At 45.0% G+C, this 20,559-nt stretch overlaps 1 protein-coding gene across 1 annotated transcript in view; it reads right to left on the minus strand.

Annotated features, from left to right (window-relative positions):
- Positions 1-19,587, minus strand: part of Actn2 (actinin alpha 2) — a 70,705-nt gene extending 51,118 nt beyond the window's left edge. Inside the window, exon 1 of the mRNA XM_038333612.1 lies at positions 19,462-19,587. Coding sequence (XP_038189540.1) covers positions 19,462-19,587 — 126 coding nt within the window. The remainder of the gene's footprint in view (positions 1-19,461) is intronic.
- Between the last annotated feature and the right edge of the window lie 972 nt (positions 19,588-20,559).

Consider the following 20,559-nt stretch of genomic DNA (forward strand, 5'->3'; position numbering starts at 1 on the left):
CCGTAAGACTCGGCCTCAGGAAGACCTGTGATAGTATCCTCTGGCTTCCATACACACGTGCACAAGGGAGTGCACCTATGCACACACAGCATATATCCCACCTACCCCCAGCACACACATCCAGAAAGGATGGAAAAAAATATAGCTAGGCAACATAGGGGTGGGAAATGGCTGACTAGGTTCCACAGGGAGAGAGCTCCAGTGTATTCCTAAGACTCTTGTATGCTCATCTGTGGTCTACAGCCATACGCTTGACAGCTGTGGAAGCTCACCTCTCTAAGCTGGTATGGCAATCCGCACCTGGAATGGGAGAACTTAAGAGGCTGAGGCAGGGGACTGTCACTAGCTCAAGTCCAATGAAGATGAATTTACTCATATATTTTTATGTAAGAATTGTCTTTATTAAGAGAGTCATTATTCTGAGGATGTGCAGACAGGCTAAACACTCACTACTCCAGTCTAATGTGTAATCTTGTTTTGTTTGTTTTACGCGACAGGGTTTCTCTGTGCAACAGCTCTGGTTGTCTGGCCTTGAACTCAGAAATCCAACCACCTCTGCCTCCCAAGTGCTGGGATCAAAGGTGTGCGTGCATCATCGTCATCATCACCCAGCTAACATATAATCTTTCAGATTTATTTTATTATTGTATGTGGGCATATGCACATGGGGCTAGAATAACAGGTAGCATGAGCCAAGCAATGTGGGTGCTGGGAACTGAACTCAGTTCTCTGCAAGAGCAACAGTGCTCTTTACCACTAATATGTATATTATAATATATAATTATGTTAATATATTATGAATGAGATGGATATGTACAGGTTCCGTGTCTGGAGGGATACCCATCAAAGGAGAATGTTGGGTGTCACGTTCTATCGCTCTTTTCCTTGTTCTTTTCGGACGGGATCTCTCATTAAACTTGGAGCTAGGCTGGCAGCCAACGAGTCCCATCTCTGCTCCTACACATTGCTGGGGTTACAGGTGCACACAGTCACACCCAGCTTTTACATGGGTGCTGGGGATTTGAACTTGGGTCCTCTTGCTTGCACAGCAAGAGCTTTTACCCAATGATCTACTCCTCCAACTTAAACCTGATGGATTTTTTTTTTTTTTTTTTGGTTTTTTGAGACAGGGTTTCTCTGCAGCTTTTATAGAGCCTGTCCTGGAACTAGCTCTTGTAGACCAGGCTGGCCTCGAACTCACAGAGATCCGCCTGCCTCTGCCTCCCGAGTGCTGGGATTAAAGGCGTGCGCCACCACCGCCCGGCTAACCTGATGGATTTTGATGAAAGTAAACAGTACTTAAGACAGGAGCAAGGCATCTATTACTTGTTCTTACATCGCAGTATACCTCTTTTGTCCCACAAAGCCAGTAACTGTCCTAAATCATGGCTTCCCACATCCCTTTTCCATGTCAAATTTTTCCTTAAAGCACAACATAGCCAGGCATGGTGGTACATACCTGACATCCTAAAATAAGGGACAAAGAGGCAGGAGGATCAGGAGTTCGAGGCCGAGCCTGGACTACACAGTGATTTTTCAGGCTAGCCTGGGCTACACAATGAGTTCTAGCTATATAGTAAGGCCAGTTTCAAAAGGTCAAAACTAAATGGAACCCAATCTGTATCCTCACATTCCCTCTGATACTGAATCCATAAGCAATGTTGGATTTAGGTTGGCTTATTTAGCATTTTTTTTTCTGCCTCAAAAAGATCCTACATTTATGAAGAAGCCAAGCAGCTTCCATCTGTTGATCTCCTGCTCGGGAGAAGCCTCACACCACTCTGTCACTGCTTGCAGAAGTCCATTACTCACGCTCCCAAGTCTTGTTTTTCAGCTGTGATTACTCATCTCCTGACAGCCTTACCTTGGAGTTAAGCTATCTGCTGAGAACAAACACACTGAAGCTCTGAGCACTCAGGCTAGCTGATAATGCAAGCTCACTCAAGGAATGTTATTCAAATTCTCAAAACAACCTTTAAAACACTTATTTATTTCTTTTTATTTTTATGTGTATGGGTGTTTTGCCTGCATGTGTCTGCACCATGTATGTGCCTGATGCCCATGGAGGTCAGAAGATACATGTAGCTCTGAGTTATGTGGGTGCTGGGAATCGAACCTGGGTCCTCAAGAAGAGCACCTGAGGCTCTTAAGAGCTGAGCCATCTCTCCAGTCTCCCAAAAACAATTTTTTGTTTTGTTTTGTTTTTAGACAGGGTCTCATTATGTAATCCTTGCTGGCCTGGGACTCACAGAGATTCTCCTGCCCATGTGCCACCACACCTGGCTTTAAAACAAAATTTAAATTTAAAACCAACAAAATTTAAAACAAGCAAACAAACAAAAAACCTGTGGCTGGTGAGTAGCTTATCAGGCAAAAGGGCTGATCACCAAGCCTGAAAAACTGAGTTTGACACCCGGGACCCACTGATAGAAGGACCAACTCCTAAAGTTGTCTTCTGACCTCCACAAGCATGCTTACAAGTGCTTACACACACACACACACACACACACACACACACACACACTAAATGATAAGAAAACAGAAAAAAGCTTTAAGCTGATATATATGACCTCTTCTGCTAACTTTTTTCCCAGTGTTGGGAGTAGAACCCAGGCTCTGGCATACGCTGGGTAAGTGCTCTGTCATTGAGTCACTCCCAGTTCCCATGCATCCTCTCTTCTAAAGAAGGGCCACAGCTGATCTTGGGAAAGCCTTTTAACTGTCAACAGCAAAGACAAGAACTATGGGATTCTTCCTCGACTATTTTAAGGCTAGACACATACGTTAAACTGAGCCAGCATCTTCATAATGAAAGTCTAATCCACTTTCTCTGTAAAAGGTGAAGTGGGTGGCGTGAACACAGAGGCTCGCATGAAAACTATTGGGCTCTGCTCCTGCACGCTTTAACGTTGTGCTAGGCCAAGAACCCAGCTTACCCACTGGTGTTCTATGGGGTCACACCTATCTCCCAACTTGCATGAGATGGGTAGAGAATTCCTCCAAGGACCATTGGATTGTAACCACTGGACTGATCCTGAGCCATGCTTCCCAAAATAACTGGCTCCCCAGTAGCGAGGGAGCCAGGCATAGCCCGAAGCTCCCTGCAGGGCATGCCCAACTGTTGCTCAGTTTAGTATACTTTGCTCATTCTCTTCCTGAGTGAATCCAAAGCTTAAAGAAAAGCACACCGATGTTTCCCCCCCTCAGCCCATCCAGAAACTGGGGAAGCAGCTTGTATCACACAGACAGCAAACTATTCTTTAATTCAAGTTCACCATACTGTTACTATTTTGGGGTACCCAAATAAATGGCTGCCTCCACAGAGGGATGAAAGCATTCATTTGGGCGGAAGCAGCTTTCTGGAATGCACCACACTGTCTGCATTGCTGCCCCAGACCTCAGTCAGGCGCAGCTTTCCTTGCATATGTGGGGAACGCTCAACATATGGCAAAACCACAGGGAAGCTGGGCATTTCCAGCATCCTGCTGACTCCACACAGCAGGTAGCCAGGCTGGGATTTCTCCTTTAGGAAGGTTCCCTAAGGAGAGATGGCTCAGAGATGAAGAGCACCAACTACTCAGTCTTCCTGGGACCTGCGTTCAGTTCACAACACTCCCAACAACAGTCTGTTGCTCTAGTTCCAGATGACCTTGATGCCCTCTTCTGACCTTCACCGGGTATGCATTGGTAGGTACACAGGCATACATGTAGGCAAGACACCCATACACATTAAATTTTTTTTTTTGAGACAAGGTTTCTCTGTAGCTTTGAAGCCTGTCCTGGAACTAGCTCTTATAGACCAGGCTGGTCTTGAACTCACAGAGATCCTCCTGCCTCTGCCTCCCAAGTGCTGGGATTAAAAGCGTGCACCAGCACCACCCGGCTTTTGTTTTTAATCTTAAAGAAAGCTCCCTAGAAATGCTCACAAAAGTGCAGAATGAATTCTTGTTTTTTTTTTTTTTTTTTTTTTTTTTTTTTTTTTTGAGCCATTGCAGACGATTCCACGCCGTGGTTGAAAACAGACAAGCACATGCTTCTAGACCACTGCTCACAGCCATCTAGGAGGCACTGGGACAAAACGTTTTCAGTTTTTCTCTGACATATGCCTTTTGACTGTTTCTCACCTTCATATTTCACAATGAACAATCATCACTTATGCAAGTATTTTGAAATACGGCTTAGAGAAGTAATTTGGAGGGCCAGCAAGTCACTGGGCTCAGTGGAGTAAAGGCACTTACCCCAAGCCTGATGACCTGAGCTCAGTCCTTGGAATTCACATGGTGAGGAGAATCGACCCCTGAAAGTTGTCCTTTGATCTCCACGACATGGGTGTGCACATGCACACAAATACTAAATAAATGCAAAAAGTTTCTTAAAAATTTAAATAATGTGGACTGTTGAGATGTAGCTCGGCGGTATAGCACTTTCCTTAAATATATCAGGCCCTGGGTTGGTTTAAAGCTTGCACCATAAATAGGAAAGAAGAAAAAAAAACCTGAGTATCTCTTATCTCCCAAGCTGGCCTTAACTTCCTCTGTAGCTGAGGCTGACCTTAAATTCCTTGTGTAGCTGAGGCTAGCCTTGAACTCCCAGTGTAGCTGAGGCTGGCTTTGAACCACTAGCTGATCCTTTTACTTCTATTCCCAATGCAGGGTTACAAACATATGCCACCGAGCTTGGTTTTTATGAGGTGTGAAGATGGAACCCAGAGCTTCATGTACAACTGGCAAATTTTCTACCATCTGAACTTTAATTCCAACCCCAAAATTATACAAAAATTTGCTAGCCCAGATTCACAATTTTTCTCTTCCCTGGTTATCTACAATTATGCTAATTCGTTTTACTGTACTAATTTCCCATATTCCCAAACTATTTAAGATTAGCTTTCTGAAGTGTACCCCTCTCTCTCTCTCTCTCTCTCTCTCTCTCTCTCTCTCTCTCTCTCTCTCTCTCTCTGAGACAGAGTCTTACGAAGCCTAGATTGGCCTTGGACTTGGTCTGTAGCCAAGGATCCTGATCCTACAGGCACAGACCACCAGGCCAGATGAAGCTCATCTCTTACTAAGGTGATAACCAAAGATTCTTTGCATATCCATGTGAAAACCCCTATATTCCAACACCCCATGCTGCAGTTCAAAGGATGAAGGTACACCCTGTCCGAGCTGGGACTGAGGAAGACAAATCCTTTGGAATCCTGCAGATCCAGTTACCAGATGCCAGTCCCAGCAATAGAGGCCGCTGTCACACACCAGGCATCTCTGACATGGCTTTTCCTACTTCCTGACCAAGTCCTTAAAGGGCTCAAGCAGGAACACACCACCTGTGTCTCCTTAGGGAATTAAGGGGAAATGACTCCTTGAACATGATTTCAGAACACAGTAAATATATTTATCCCCACTTTATCCCTAAATTTTCAAGCACCCAAACTTAGAAATGAATTCCTGTAATTCTGAGAAGTCTTAAACTATTAGAAAAACAAAGCAAGATGTCTGACTTTTCTATGGATTCAGATATTTAAAGATTTGTTTTTATTTATGTGCTTGTGAATGTGTATGTATGTGCGCGCAGTTGCCTAAGAAGGCCAGAAGAGGAAATCTGATTCCCTGGAGCTGGAGTTACAGATGATTGAAAGCCACCTAAAATGGGTATGCAGAATTGAACTTAGGTCCTCAGGAGGGGCAGCACCATGCCCTTAACCACCACTGAGTCTTCTCTCTACCTTCTTAGTTCATGTATTTAAATAACATTTAAATTTTAGCTCTTCAAATGTACAAATAAGCATTCTTAATGCCTGGCACAGATTAATATCAAATTGTATGTCGTAAGAGAATAAATGCTTATGAAACCAGATACACAGCACATAAAATGATCAAAAAGTAATAGAGACACACAGGGTTGAGTTGGCCCCCAGCAGGAGGGATGCTCAACCATTAAGAGCACTGACTGCTTCTGTAGAGGACCCAGGTTCAGTTCCCAGCATCCACATGCAGTTCCTAACAGTTTGTAACTCCATTTCCAAGGAATCCAACTCTGTCTTTGGCCTCCACGGGCACCAGGCACCCACATAGTGCACAGGCATGCATGTAGCAAAATATCTATACATATAAAATAGCAATCTTTAAAAATAAAACAAAATACTGGTTATCCCATGTAGATGGAGTGGCGGGGCTGTGTCCCGCCACCTGGCTAGCTTTATACACGAAATAATTACATGGAAACTGTATTCTTTTAAACACTGCCTGGCCCATTAGTTTTAGCCTCTTATTGGCTAATTAACCCATATTGAGTAATCCATGTAGCACCATGAGGTGGCCGCTTACCAGGAGAGATCTTAGCCGTGTCCATCTCGGAGAGGAAAGGCATGGCGACTGCCTGAAGTGTCTGTTTTTTCTCTCCCAGAATTCTGTTTTGTCTACTCTGCCTACCTAATTTTTTGTCCTATTAAAAGGCCAAGGCAGTTTCTTTATTAACCAATGAAAGTAACACATAGACAGATGACTCTCCTCCATCAATCCCAGAAAGGTATGAGTAACCTTTTCTTTCATAATTAAAATGTAATGTCAAGAGCATCAGAGATTAGAATTTGGATCTTAGGGTTAGTGGGGCACAAATGGAGCACAGAGGAAGCCCAGCAGGAAGTACAGGACCTTGGGGAGGAAGGAAGGCTTCCAAACCAGGAGAGGCAGCAGGACTTAGTGCCACATGCCTGCTGTCTCATCTGCTTGGAAGCTGAGACAGGAGAATCATGAGTTTAAGGCCAGTCTAAGGTACAGAGTGAGCTCCAGACAAGCCTGGACACTTTGTTGAGATCCTGTGTTAAAATATAAAGCAAAAGGAGGCTGGCAATGTCGCTCAGTGGGTAAAGCTCTTGATTCGCTTTCTAGACTGCAAAAAAAGACAGGAAAAACAAAGCGAACAGTAAATCCTAGGTAAACCACAAATGCCCATTAACTGGGGCCTCGTGGCTATCCTGTGAAGTGTTTGTAACATAAATATCCCTTTTCCTTTGAAAATTGAACAGCCCCTATTTGTGAAACTTGGATCTTTCTCATCATGAGAGGAATGGATGTATTTTATTCTCTGCTTCTACACATTTTTGAAAATTTTCATAACAAGAAGTCAAATAAACAAAAGCAAAATTTATTTAAAATATAATGTGATTCTCTGTCATTTTTCAACACTTTTGGCTGAATCTCCAGGGAGATCTGACCTCAGAATGTGTTCTTGCAGACAGACAGACATCTGTGGGAGGATAGCTCTAACCTCAACTCTTGGCTTTAAACACACCATATTTTGCTTCCCTGAAAGAGGTAACTCCACTTGGGAGCTTTGTGTTCTTGATTAAGGACCTTGAAGACATCGGACAATAGTGGCAAAACAGTCTCTCATTGAGTTAAAAGCCAGTCATGAAGGTACCAGTCTTTAATTCTGGCACTTGAGAAGCTGAGGTGGGGGAACTTTTAGTTCAAAATGAGCCTGGGTGCACAGCAAGAGACTGTCACAAAAAGTAGGGTGGGGCTTGGCAGAGTGATTACCTGCCCCCCCCCACAAAGTAGTTTTGGGAGTCAGCATTAAGAATTTCATGTTTTAATTTTTTGCTATTACATATATTTTTTGAGTGTTGTGGGAGAAGGATATGGCTGTACACATACCAAAATTCAACTGTGGAAGTCACAGAACAACATTCAGGAGTTGGTCCTCTCCTTCCACCATTTGGGTTCCCAGGATTAAACTCAAATACCAGCACCTTTACCCTCTGAGCCATCTTGCTCTCTGTGTAGCTGATGACTATGAACTTCTGATTCTCCTGCCTTCGCCTGTTAAGTGCTGGAATTATAGGTGCCAGCACAGTGGGTTTGTACAGTGTTGGTGATCAAACATGGGGCTTCATGCATTGTGGCAGGCATTATACTAACTGTGCTATATAGTCCCAGCTAAAATTCTAGACTTCTGCTCTGGGTTGTTGGTTATAGATCTGAGCAGAGAGCAACAAAAACAGAACTAGTTGGATATCTTTTTTTTTTTAATTTTTATTTACTTGTATGGGTATCTTGCCTGCATGTCTAGCTGTGCACCCCCTTGAGTGCCTAGTTGCCACAGAGACCAGAAAAGGACTTCAGGTTCCCTGAAACTGGGATTACAGATGGTTGTAACCTGCCATGTAGGTGCTAGGAACCAAGCCTGGGTGTTTCGTAAGAGCAGCTAGTGCTCTTCCCAAGAGGTCGTCTCTTTAGCCACCACCCACCCCTTTCTAACCTACCCTTAGAGCTAAGAAGTTTGGACCGGAAGTCTAGTTTTACCACTTAGAGCCCAAAAATATGCAATAAAGTAACTGGCAACTCTATTCTTTTACTGAATTTTAATTGTAAGAGAAAATGCATCTTTTTCATTCAGACTAAATTCGGTGTGCATTTTCTAGCTACCGTTTCCCCATCTTCGGCAGCCATTCAGCAGGCAACTCCACATCGCTGAGTAAAAACTGAAGATAAAAATGTGTGTCTTGCACGATTTTTGTGAAATCAAGAGGTGATATATATATGGTTAAAATGGTGTCTAGAAATTCTCAAAACAGTTTCGCCTCCGCTTCATAAAGTTTAGAGTTTAGGGTACCAGAATGATGTGCCAAAATCCCTTCCTACACACACCTTTTTAAAGCCCACTTGTAAAAAAGAAAAGAAAATCCATACATTAAAATAACACTTTTACTGTCTGCTTGGGTTTTGCTTTTAATTTGGGGATTAGCATTATACTGAAAGAAAAGGTCCTTCTCAAAAACCTAACATACATGCCAAGATATTCAACAGAGTCGTCAATCACTTCCAATTGCATGAAACTATTGCAGAATGGAAGAGTCAGTGTGGAAAACGTGAACCCAGCGCGTATATCTTTCCAGCTCGCCTGTCTCTCATCAGCATATTTGTTTCCTTTTAAAAACAATTCTAAAAGTACATTTATTTATTTATGTGTATGTATGTGTTCTACAGTACACATGTGGGAGTCAGAGGACAATTCCAGGAACTGATTCTCTCCTATCATGTAGGTCCTGGGAATCAAATTCAAGTTGTCATTCTTAGTGGAAAGCGCCCTTACCCCTGAGCCATCTTGCTGACCCACTGTGCTTTCAAACAAACAAAAACAAACAAACAACAAACATTCTCTACAGGTTAATCTCTGAGCTGGCAACATTCTGTGTGTCCCTTACCATTTTCATGACTGAAATTATCCACATGTAAAATAGCTGTGCTTTTTAACTTTAAGATAAAATATCTATGTACGGACGAGCCATCTTAGCTTTTTAAATGATGAAATAGGGAGTTTGAAGTGGGGACTCGTGCCGGTAATTCCAGCACTTGGAAGACAGGGCAGGAAGGAGCAAGAGTTCAAGGCCACCACAGTCTATAAACTGAAACGCTGCCTCAGAAAGGAGGAAAAAGGTGTATAGGTGCATGTGTGTGTGTGTGTGAGTGTGTGCACGCGCGTGCGTGCGTGCGTATAAATTAATACTGATGTTTAACTCTACACCTGGTATTTTTTTTTTTTTTTTGGTTTTTCAAGACAGGGTTTCTCTGTAGCTTTTGGAGCCTGTCCTGGAACTAGCTCTTGTAGAGCAGGCTGGTCTCGAACTCACAGAGATCCGCCTGCCTCTGCCTCCCGAGTGCTGGGATTAAAGGCGTGCGCCACCACCGCCCGGCTACACCTGGTATTTTAAGATGAAAAAAAAATCTATGTTTTTCAGTAATCCTTACAAATTTTCAATGATGTCACCCTCGATAAAGCCCACCAGTGGTGGGCAGAAAGGTTACCCACAGACTTGAGCACACACCCTCAAACAATCCCTCATAGCTTGAGCTCCCTTTGAAAGTGTGAATTGTCTCATGAAGTAAGAGATGTTCCATTCTGTGATAGCTCCAGGAAGTAGATCTGGGATCACTGCTGAGGCTCTATCAGGGTACCAGGGGCAATTTCTCCAGAAGGAAAACTCCAAGACAGCTTGACGAATTTATGGTCCCAAGCTGTGTAATTGTGCATGTTTTCATCTGGAAAAGCACAGCTTTTCTCGGTTGTTGTCACCTCATCCTCTGGAGTCCTCTACTCTCCCCTTCCTCCCTTGGGCCCTCCCTGGTCGCCATCTCCTCCCGAACTCTAGCCTTGATCTGTCCTCAATCCACATACCACAGTTTAACTCCTCACAATGCCCCCAACACTTCCCTTACTCCCTGAAAAGCAAAAGCCATGGGAGATGAGGTAGAATGGCCACAGCTCGGTTCCTCAGGCTGGCTCTTCTGTGCTCCTGGTAGTCAACTCTGAATACAGTCTGAGTCTGACAGTGTGGGAGAAGTGGCTTCATGGTGTTTAGTAATCACAGTTTAGGGAAGCCAGAATCATCTGTTCCACCCAATACACACGCAGTACCTCAAGAGGAAAACGAGGTTGCCACCTCTCCCGGCAATCACTGTCTTCACATCTTGTCTCACTATTACAAAGTCACTTGAAAATGCTTTTTGTTGCTGTCCTGAGACAGCATCTCCCAGTACCTTGGCCTGGCTTTGAATGCAGACAGGAGCTCAAGGTGACTTTGGATTCCATTTTCCTTCCTCTACTTCCCTAGTCGGAAGATTCCTTGTGGCTTCAAAGAGGAGAGTTTTTTGTGCGTCCCTGTGGTCTCAGTTACAATTACCTGCACAGAACTTAGTTGTAGCCTCGTTCTAAATACTATTCCCACTTTCCCAAACCACCTCATACGCCTCCACTGAACCATGCGGCTTAACAATCAGAGTCTGTTCCAAACTACATGCTTCTCACATTCCACCCCTTACGCACACACTACTGTACCAGATAACACAAAGAATCTATTTTCAAAGTATACAGCAATTTGTACAGACAATGATGAACAAATTTATTTCCCCCCTTGGCAAAGCAAATGACTCATGAGAACTCAGTCATGTTAACTTCAGGACAGGACATAAACATGATATAAAGTAATGCTACAAAGGCCAGTGTGGCTCCCGGGTCTCACATACTATGTGGCATAACATAACTATTCTTCATTTTCTTTTATAAAAAAATACATCTCTTATTTCTTCTTTATATTGCACATATTAATTATATAATAATGGGTTTCATTATGATGTGTTCAAATACATACAAATACTTTAAAAATATTTTTTAATTTTCTGCATGTATTTTGCCTGCATGTAGTCTATGTACCATATGCATGCAATGCCCACAGAGACCAGAAGAAGTTGGTGAATCCTCTGGAACTGGAGTTATAGATAGTTGTGAGTCACCATGCGGGTGCTGGGATTTGAACCTGGGACCTCTTCAAGAACAAGGGCTCTTAATGACTGAGCCATCTCTCCAGCCCTATGTATTTCAATCACCCTTTATTACCTTCTTCTAGTCCATTCCCAGTCTTGCTGATCCCATTCCTCATCCTAACAAGTTCCCCTTCTCGTTTCACCTGTCTGTCTGTCTGTCTGTCTGTCTGTCTGTCTGTCTCTCTCTCTCTCTCTCTCTCTGTGTGTGTGTGTGTGTGTGTGTGTGTGTAGTGTGTGTGGATGTGTGTGTGTGCGCACACATCTGTGAATATGCACTGTGTGCCACAAGTGAAGGAGAGGACAACTTTACAGAGTGAAGTTCTCTCTTCACCTATGTGAACTCTGGGGATTAAACTTGGGTCATCAGGCTTGTAAGGAAGTGCTTTTGCACACTGAGTCATCTTACCATCACCATTTTAAAGTTTTAAAAGCACTGCAGGACAAAGTTAGTTGGAATTGGAAGAGTTATAAAACTGCTTAAGGAAAAACAAAAGACTGGGAGCACGGAGGGCTGGAAACATCCCATAACCACCTGTAGCTCCAGCTCCAAGGGATCAAATGCCTTCTGGCATCCAAGAAAAACTATACACGTATGCATATCCCACCCACACATACACATAACTTTTAAAAAACTATTAAACTTTTGTTTAATTTTTAATTAAAAAACTAATTATATTCACTGTTTTCAGAAAGATGATTCATAATCTGTTCATTCAATAAATATGATCAAGGTCTCTGTGTAGTAAGCCCAATGAGAGAGCTGCAAAGGTGAGACACTTCTGAGCCCTGGTTAGGAGACAGTGTATCAAGACACTCCCATCCCAGCAGGCAGGCCTCCCAGAGTGGGGATGCTGGGATGGGAGATGGGGAGATTGGCTCTTAGAAGTGGAGGGAGGGGAGGGGGATGTATATAAGATAAAGGAGCAGGTAAAACACGATGAAGGACAACTGGGGGGGACCTTTAAGAATTGTGGGGGGGGTCTGAAGCTATAGCTCTATGGCCAAGTCCTTTCCTGAGATGCATTAAGCCTTGGGTTCAGTTTCCAATACTGTCAAAAGAAAGAGGAGGAGGAGAGAATGAGAGGACAGGAAGGAAGTGGTGGTGGTGGTAGCAGCAACAGACACCTCAACTAGGCTCATGTCTTTCCAAGATGGTTCTTACCAGAGCCATGGAAAAAAGCTGGTGTCAAGCCAGCGCACAGGGAAAGAACTGTACAGGAAACCACCACCTTCGCTAGGGCAGGGAGTGTGGAAGCATGAAGTACTCAGCAATGGGACAAGAAGAAGAAGGAGTGGGTCTAGAGGAAGGACTTCAGGATGTGACACCATGGGAACCAGGGACTGATGGACCACAAACATGTAGGAGACAGAACGGCTTCTTGATTCAGTCATCAGCGACTTTGGGAGGAGAATGACAGTGGCATTCACGCTGCGTCCATTCATCATCTGCTCGCCACCAGGGCTGAGGTGCCAATACCTGTCACTTTCCAGGTTAGAACACATGGGGGAAGAGTGTGTTTATGCCTGGGTGAGCCCGTGCTCATACCTGTGTTTGTGCAGAACACAACAAAAAAACTACACTAAAACTTTCCTGGGACTTCTATGGAAAGACCCACATCAAGGGCTGGCAAGAGGGCTCAATCAGTAAAGAGCTGGTTGCTCAAACATGAGGATCTGAATTCAAAACCCCAGCATACAAGTAAAAAAAAATCAGTTCTAGAGGCATGTATCTGTAAAACCTGTGCTACGGAGGCCGAGACAGGAGGCACTCTGGTGCAGGCCAGGCAGTCTCGCTGAATCAGCGAGCTTCGGGTCTCTCAATGATAAAACACCCTGCCTCAAAATAATAAGGTGGGAAGAGACTGAGTATGACACCTAATATTAACCTCTGTCCACCCCCCTCCACACATACACGTGAACCTGCACACACTGAACACGCAGGAGGCCACGTTCCTGCACTGAAGAAGAGTTCTCTTCCTCTGAAATCGGCAGAGCGCAGAGCACAGAGCACAGAGCACAGCATCTAAGTTTACCTCCCCACCATTAGCATTCTCTTCCTTCTGGAAGAACTAGTCCTGTTCCCAGGGAAACGGAGGCAGAGTTCTGACTGTCCTCCAACGGATTCCATACCGACTCCTCTGCACGGCTCCCCACCCACTCCAGCCTGCGCCTTTTCCATGGGCGTCTCCTAGCTGCAGCAACCAACTGCAGACTTTCTGACAGCTCTCTGACACTGTGTTAATTAAGGTTCCCAGTTAAGACTTCTCTTCCTCCTCCCACGTGCAAAGAAAACCGTATTTTGGTCTCACGTTTCTTACTTGGTGAATCTGCCTGAAAGGACAGGGCGCACCCTATTCCCAACGACGAAAGATAAAAACAGTGATTTGGGGCATCTTAGAACCTCTCAGGCAAACTAAGCATGTATTTGTAACAACTGTTTCCTTGGGTGGGATGTGTGGGCTTCCTAAATCTCACAGAAGAGTTCTGTCCTCACTTCCTTATCTCTCTACTCCCAAAGCTTGCTCTAGCCCTGCAAGGCTATCTAGAACTCTAATCTCTCCTCCCTAGATGCGGGGACTAGCCACTTTGGATGGGGCCGTTCATGCCCTGTGCTAAATAATGATACATCCTGTAAGTAGCGTCCATCCAGACAATCTTCGGGCTGATAAAGAGATGCTCTCATTAGACACTGTTATTGTCAGTGCCACTGTCGCCAGTTGTCGGTGCAGGGACACTCACTGGGAAGATCACATCTGCTGAAATAGATTGGTCCAACAGCCTACCATGGTCCAGGTGGTTATGTGGTCCTCACTTCTCTCTAGTGGATGCCTCCCTGGATAACGCATCCATTAACTGTTGGTTCTAATGGTCATCACTCTATCCCCGTGGCCCCATAGCAGGCTTCTACCTTAGACCCTCCCCACCTGAATCAACCCTGAAATAGTAAACTTCCATAAGCCAGTCTCTTCCTAGCTCAGACCTCAGAAGCTTCGTCGCCTGGAGAGTGAAGTCCACATCCACCTGGCTACGATGCCCGCTGCCATCCACTTGACCACACTTTCTCCAACCTTTGCTCTGTCTGTGTCTTGGCACCCTCAGTTTTGGTGACGCTAGTCTGCTTTCACACTTCTTCAACCCAATGAGCTCAAGAATACAGAGCTAGACTTTGATGATCAAGTTGTCTCTCTGCATGTTTACCTCTGAAACTGTTCCCTGCGGCTCTATGAGGGGGTAAAAGAAATGGGCTCCCCGTAAAACTGGAGAGAAGCTCATCCAGTTGGTGCTAAAGGGCTCATAGAAATCAGTGATACTTCACTGATGATCCCTCCTTATCTCTCCTCCAAAACCCACCACGGGGCTTCACACCGTTTCTCTACTCAAGAAGGCTGGTTCTCTCCCCTCTCCACTCAGCTAACAACTACTTCAGTGCAAGCCCAGCTCAGTGCAAGCCCAGCTCAACGTCTGACCTTTGGCGAACTCTCTTATTATTCTCCACCCACAACGATTCTCCTTATTCCACCTCCCGGGAACTTTAAGCTTTAGGTGAGCAACCAGCATTTGATATTAAACAATTCTTATGCGCTAAATATTCACACTTGCAAATCTTATCCTTAAAAGTACACCAGGGAAGGGGAGCATGGGAAGCAGGCATAGAAAGAGGGAGAGTTTCTGCATGGGAAGATAGAAAAGAGCTGGCAATTAATAGTGCTTGTGAGGTACATAATACCTATGAACTGTGCGCCCTTAAAATGGTTAAAGCTGGGGGCCAGTGAGATGATTCGGCAGGTGGAAGTGCTTGTCTCTGAGCCTGCCAACCTGAGTTGGATTCCATAATCTATATCATGAAAGGAGAAAACTGACTCCTACAGGTTACCCTCTAACATCCATGGCATGCGTAGCCATAGCACGCATTCACCTATCACATACAGACAAATGTTAAAGTTTTTAAAATAAATAGCTAACATGGTATGTTTTAAATAAACAAATGTTAAAATAAAGTAGCTTATTTTATATTATGTATATTTTATTCTGGGGCTGTGTGTGTGCGCGCGCGCTCGTGTGTGTACTGGTGTGTGTGTGTGTGTGCGTGCGTGTGTGTGCACTGGTGTGTGTGTGTGTGTGTGTGTGTGTGTGTGTGTGTGTTTAGTGCTAGGAATGGAACCTAGAGTTTTGCTCATACTAAGGAAGTGTTCTACCACCAAGCTACATGCCCAGCTCATGTTGTATATATTTTACTGCTATCAAAAATAGCACATCCCAATCGCCAAGGACTGAATCTTATACTTCACTCTCCCTCCTGAGTCCAAGCATAGTAATGATGACTGTCAGACCGATTGGTCAAATTAACAAGCACTGCCTTCTAAGACCGACAGTAGCATTTAATATATATGGATCACTTTGCAGTATATAAAGCCCCTGTGAACTAACTCAGCTTAAACACTTGACTAAGGCACAATCTGATGATGTATGAAAGAATCTTATCTTGTTTCATAAATGAACAAATCGAGGCTTGAAAGATGTATGGACTCAACTGCAGTTCAACAAGAAAGAACCAAGAAGAGCTGAGAACCATCAGGGTCTCCGGAATCTGAGAAACCCCACAGCTTGTTCATGTGTCCAAATAGTTCCTTTTTTCCTCATGAAAACCTCACACAAGAGTTCATGTCACAGCTGGGGATGTGGCTCTGTGGTAGAGCTCTTGCCTAGAACATATGAAGCCACAAGTTCAATCCCCAATATCGAGGGCTTGGACTTCATGCCCTTAAGCGCCCTTAGCCCACACAGAACACAGAAGGGGCAGTCCGAAAGATCCTGACCGCTAATCCCCACCCTGTAGCCAGCTGCTCCCACACACCTATCATTCCAGGCTGCCTCATCAACCGGCCACATGTCACTGGGGTGGCCAGGCTGCTAGGAGACAGCTCCACAGAGAATGGGGCTGTCTAAACTGAAAAGAACGCAGCAGAACTGGGATGCCCGCAGGCTAGAAAAGTCATGATCACGGAAGCAGGTACAGGGATGGAAGGACCCTTTAGGTATGTTAACAGGAAACGGATAAATCTTTTCTAAGACCTGCTCTCATCTCCACGAGGTTAAAGAGAGCTGTTCTGTACTTTCAGGGGCAGTGCACATTCAGGATCGCTGATGTGACAGGTTTCCATCCGCCTAGGCTTCCCTGCAGCTGAGAGGAAGCCTGTTTTGAGACTCCCACATATGTGGGAGAACATCAGTGTTAAAGGTTTTGACAAGCCCTGGAGGCAGCCTGACTTACCTGGAAATGAGAATCCCTAAACTGTCCTGTATGATAAAGTTTCTCTCTAACTCCAGGTATAGCCTGATACTCTCTGCTGCCATTCCTGCTTCCTGTTTTGTTTTGTTTTTCTGAGACAGAATCTCATGCATCCCAGGTTGGTCTCAAATCTACTAAGTAGCTGAAGAAGGCCTTGAACTTCTGATCTTCTTGTCTCGACCTCCCATGTGCTGGAATTAAAGACATACACCACCATACCCTGTTTGTGTAGCACTGGGGATTGAACCTAGGACCCACTAGATGCTAGATAAACACTACCAATTGAGCTACATTCCTAGCCTTCATTACCATTTTAAATGTTCCATCTCACCACTACAGGAGCTGTTCTCCAATCTTTTAGGTGTAGTTAAATTTAAAACACAATCTTTATAGACCATGTAGAGTCTACCCCATGGACCCAGATAAGGTGGGCATGCCAGCACACACAGCCTAAGCCCAACATCTCTTGAGTGACCTTTTAAAAGAAAACACTCTACTGTTTCTGAGGCCTTCTGCAGCAAGGCATTCCACAGCAGGGGGCAGGGATTACCACAGCCCCAAGCCTCTGCACTGTGGGTATAATTAGGCACCGCATCCATTAGCGTGCCACCGACGTCACTGTGAGCCACCAGCATCTGTTGACAGATCACATACCCAGCATATCACTGAAATGGCAAGTGCAGAGAAGGTAGCCCACAATAGAAACAATGGCATCTCATCTGCTGGTTCCAACGGTGGCTCATAGGACAAATATAGAGGCCACTGCTCTGGCTGCACTGAGCTCATGGTTCCACACAGTTTCACTGACTGCAGCAAGTTCTCTACCAAAAGTGGAAAGGTCTGTGTGCACATCCGTGCAGGTCTGTGTTCTGAGAATGCCAGGGCTTTGCTTACCCTAGCATCTCCAACACCTAAGCTTTCTTTTTTTCTTTCCTTTTTTTCCAATGTATTCCAGGCTAGCCTCCAACTTGCAGCAATCCTCCTGGCTCCGTCTCTTGTGTGCAGGGATTATGGGCATGTGATACCACATTCAGCTTAATATATCTTAAGGGGAAAAATGATGATCGTTTTACAGCTTTTGGAATTTTTTTTGAACTGGGTCAAGTAATAGTTCAGCTATTGAATAACATACTTCAAGTGCTATTACAATTGTAATAACAGATCATGCAGGAATCCTAAAATTAAAAAAATGGGGCAATACCACTTAGACAAAAATATTATAAATACATTTTAAATTATTATGTCAGAAGGCAACGATATGGCCTCAGAAACTGACAATGTCTCTTCTGCTGTGTACCGTATTTTCTTAGAATCAACAGAAACTTCTGAAACCAGACTCTGGCTTTAAAAAATGATGGGTATTCTCCTTGTTCTATGCATAAGCTGAGTTATAAGAAATAACCAATTATAAGAATTTTAAGTTATAAGAAATGACCAATCTTCAAAACAAAAACATAAAAGCTGAGTTCTTTTTTAAGCCATGAAAAAATGTAATCAAACTTGTTGAGAAAATTAAAAAACAAAGTGAGACTTTGATTGTTAGAATTAAGCCACTTTTCAACTTCTTACCAAGTGATTATTACACACCGACCCATCCAGATGGCACAGGATAACCCTCAGGGTCATGTGCCTCCCTCTCGGTAAGCCCTTTAACTAGACTCAGTTTCTAAATGTATGGGCCTCAGTCCCTTGTTCCCAAAAAAGGGAGTGATGACAGACATCTCAGGGAATTCTCATACTCAGGCTTCAAAGCCATAGTAAGAACAGAACTGTTACTGGGGGTTTAAGAGAGAGGAAACAAGAAAGGAGAAACACTGATGCAAAAGTAGCACTTAACCAATAACCTTTGGTAACTACTCAAGCAGGAGGTCTTTTCCCATCTTGCTCACACCACTGGGAGAGATGGTACATAGATCTCCAACATGAAACACTCACTGTCCACACATGTCAGACAATCATCCATAGAAACCCTCAGGCATCTACAGTCACACTAAACATCAACTTGAAAGTAGGCTCTGAGAAGGGAAATCCACCTTCCTTATACCCAGAAAAAAAATAGGAAGAGTAGGCATGAGGCTTGGGAAACTGGCTTTTATCACAATGCTGGGTTAGTCTGTTGTCTTGTTGAACCATCCAGGCTCTATGCCCAGCCAAATCGAGGTGGAACTTAGCCTCCTGGTGAGCGTCCCTTATTTGTTTTAGCCAAGATCAAGAAGAAACCCTGAACTAGTGGAATGTTCCATTAGGCCCCAGAGAGCACCAACCGGGATGAGGAGGGAGCTCTTAGGAGCTGGCTGCCTCCTTCATCCCTGTGTGCTTACCTCAATGAACTATAAATAGAGTGTGAAATGATTATTACTTTGTAGGTGAATGTCTAAGGTTCTACAGTATCCCTCTTCAAGGAGCCCAACATGTTTAATAATGGTCTTCAACCACTCTTTGGGCCAGACCTATGGAAGGTTGGGAAGAACGGGTTTTCATTTTTGTGTCTTAGTGGGGAGATAGGCTTGGGGCAAACGAAAAGAGCAGGGTCTGTCACAGAACAACTTTAAGCCAAGGTCATGAACGAAAGCACAACTGAGACTCTCAGATTCTAGTCTAATAAAATTTTTCGAACATCATTTGTTTTCTGACTTACGTTAACTTACACACACACACACACACACACACACACACACACCGGTGTCCTGCCTATCCCTAGACGTGCTGTCCTTTCTGATGTGGGGCGGGTAGAGGGTGGGGGTGCTGGAAGGACCACAGCACCTCCACCAGGGAGCCTCTTCTAGTGACCACAGCCGGCGACACCTCCCACCCCATGGGGACCCGTACACAGACACGTGGGACCCTACTGACCTTCCTCTGCTGCTTCTCCCAGGCCGGGTCGAGGAGTAGGTCTCGGTCCCACTCCTCCTCCTGGATCATGTACTCATCTTCGTCGTAGACGTAGTTGTACTGCACTCCGGGCTCTATCTGATTCATGGCGCTGGGCGGCTGGGGCGGCTGGGAAGAGAGCGCAGTGCGAGGGATGGACAGACGGACGGAAGATGGATGGATGAATGGATGGATGGAGGGTAGATGGATAGGCGGCGGGCTGCAGTGACCTTCGCGCAGTTCCTGGGGCGGCTCGCCTGGGCGGAGAGTCTCCGGCAAAGCACCAGCACGCTGGCAAGCAGCGCCCAGCAGATTAAAAGCCCACTGAGAGTCACGTGCAACAGGCCCCGCCCACTCCCCCGCTTCCAGCATGTGCGGTTGGCTGGCAGGGTAGCCCCGCTCCGGTCCGGCCGCCTTGACTCCGCCCACCCCTGTTCCCTGTTGGCTCCCAGGGATGACCTAGGGGCACCTCGGACAGCGACCGGGAGTGAGGGAGGGAGGGGAGCGAAAGGAGGGAGGACGAGAACCGGGGAGATGACACCTGTGGACCTAGTCCCACCTCGTGCAGCGCACCCAAGGGTTCCAAAGACACGCTGCAAAGTCATGTCTTCCGTGTCTCCACGAGTTAGCCAAAAACTCTCCCTCACCCTTCTTCCTTCTTTCCCCTCCCCTCTCCCTCTCTCTCTATTATTTCTGTCCTCTCCCCCCCTTCCTCTCCCTCTATACTTCTCCTTTCTCCTCTTTCCCTCCTCTGATTTAGTTCTCTTTCTGCCTCTTCTCCACTCCCCATTCCGCCCTTCCTGTTCCTCCAAAGCTCCATCCTTCTTTCTTTTCCCCTTTCTGTCTTTCCCTCTGCTCTCAGTCCTCTCTCCCTCCATTCAATCCTTTCTTCCCCTAAACACCCTGTTTTTTGCCTTCCCACCCTCATTTGAAGGACTCAAGGTATAAAAATAAATTAAAAAAAAAAACTTGAACCAACTCTAACAAAATGTCAGGAACCAAGCCAAGGCAGGAAGCATCCAGCGCTCACCTGCCAGCCATAAATTAAAAGAACTGACAATGGCCGACTGGCGGCCAGTT

This window comes from Arvicola amphibius, chromosome 6 (assembly GCF_903992535.2).
Source record: "Arvicola amphibius chromosome 6, mArvAmp1.2, whole genome shotgun sequence".
In the NCBI taxonomy this organism is placed as follows: domain Eukaryota; kingdom Metazoa; phylum Chordata; class Mammalia; order Rodentia; family Cricetidae; genus Arvicola; species Arvicola amphibius.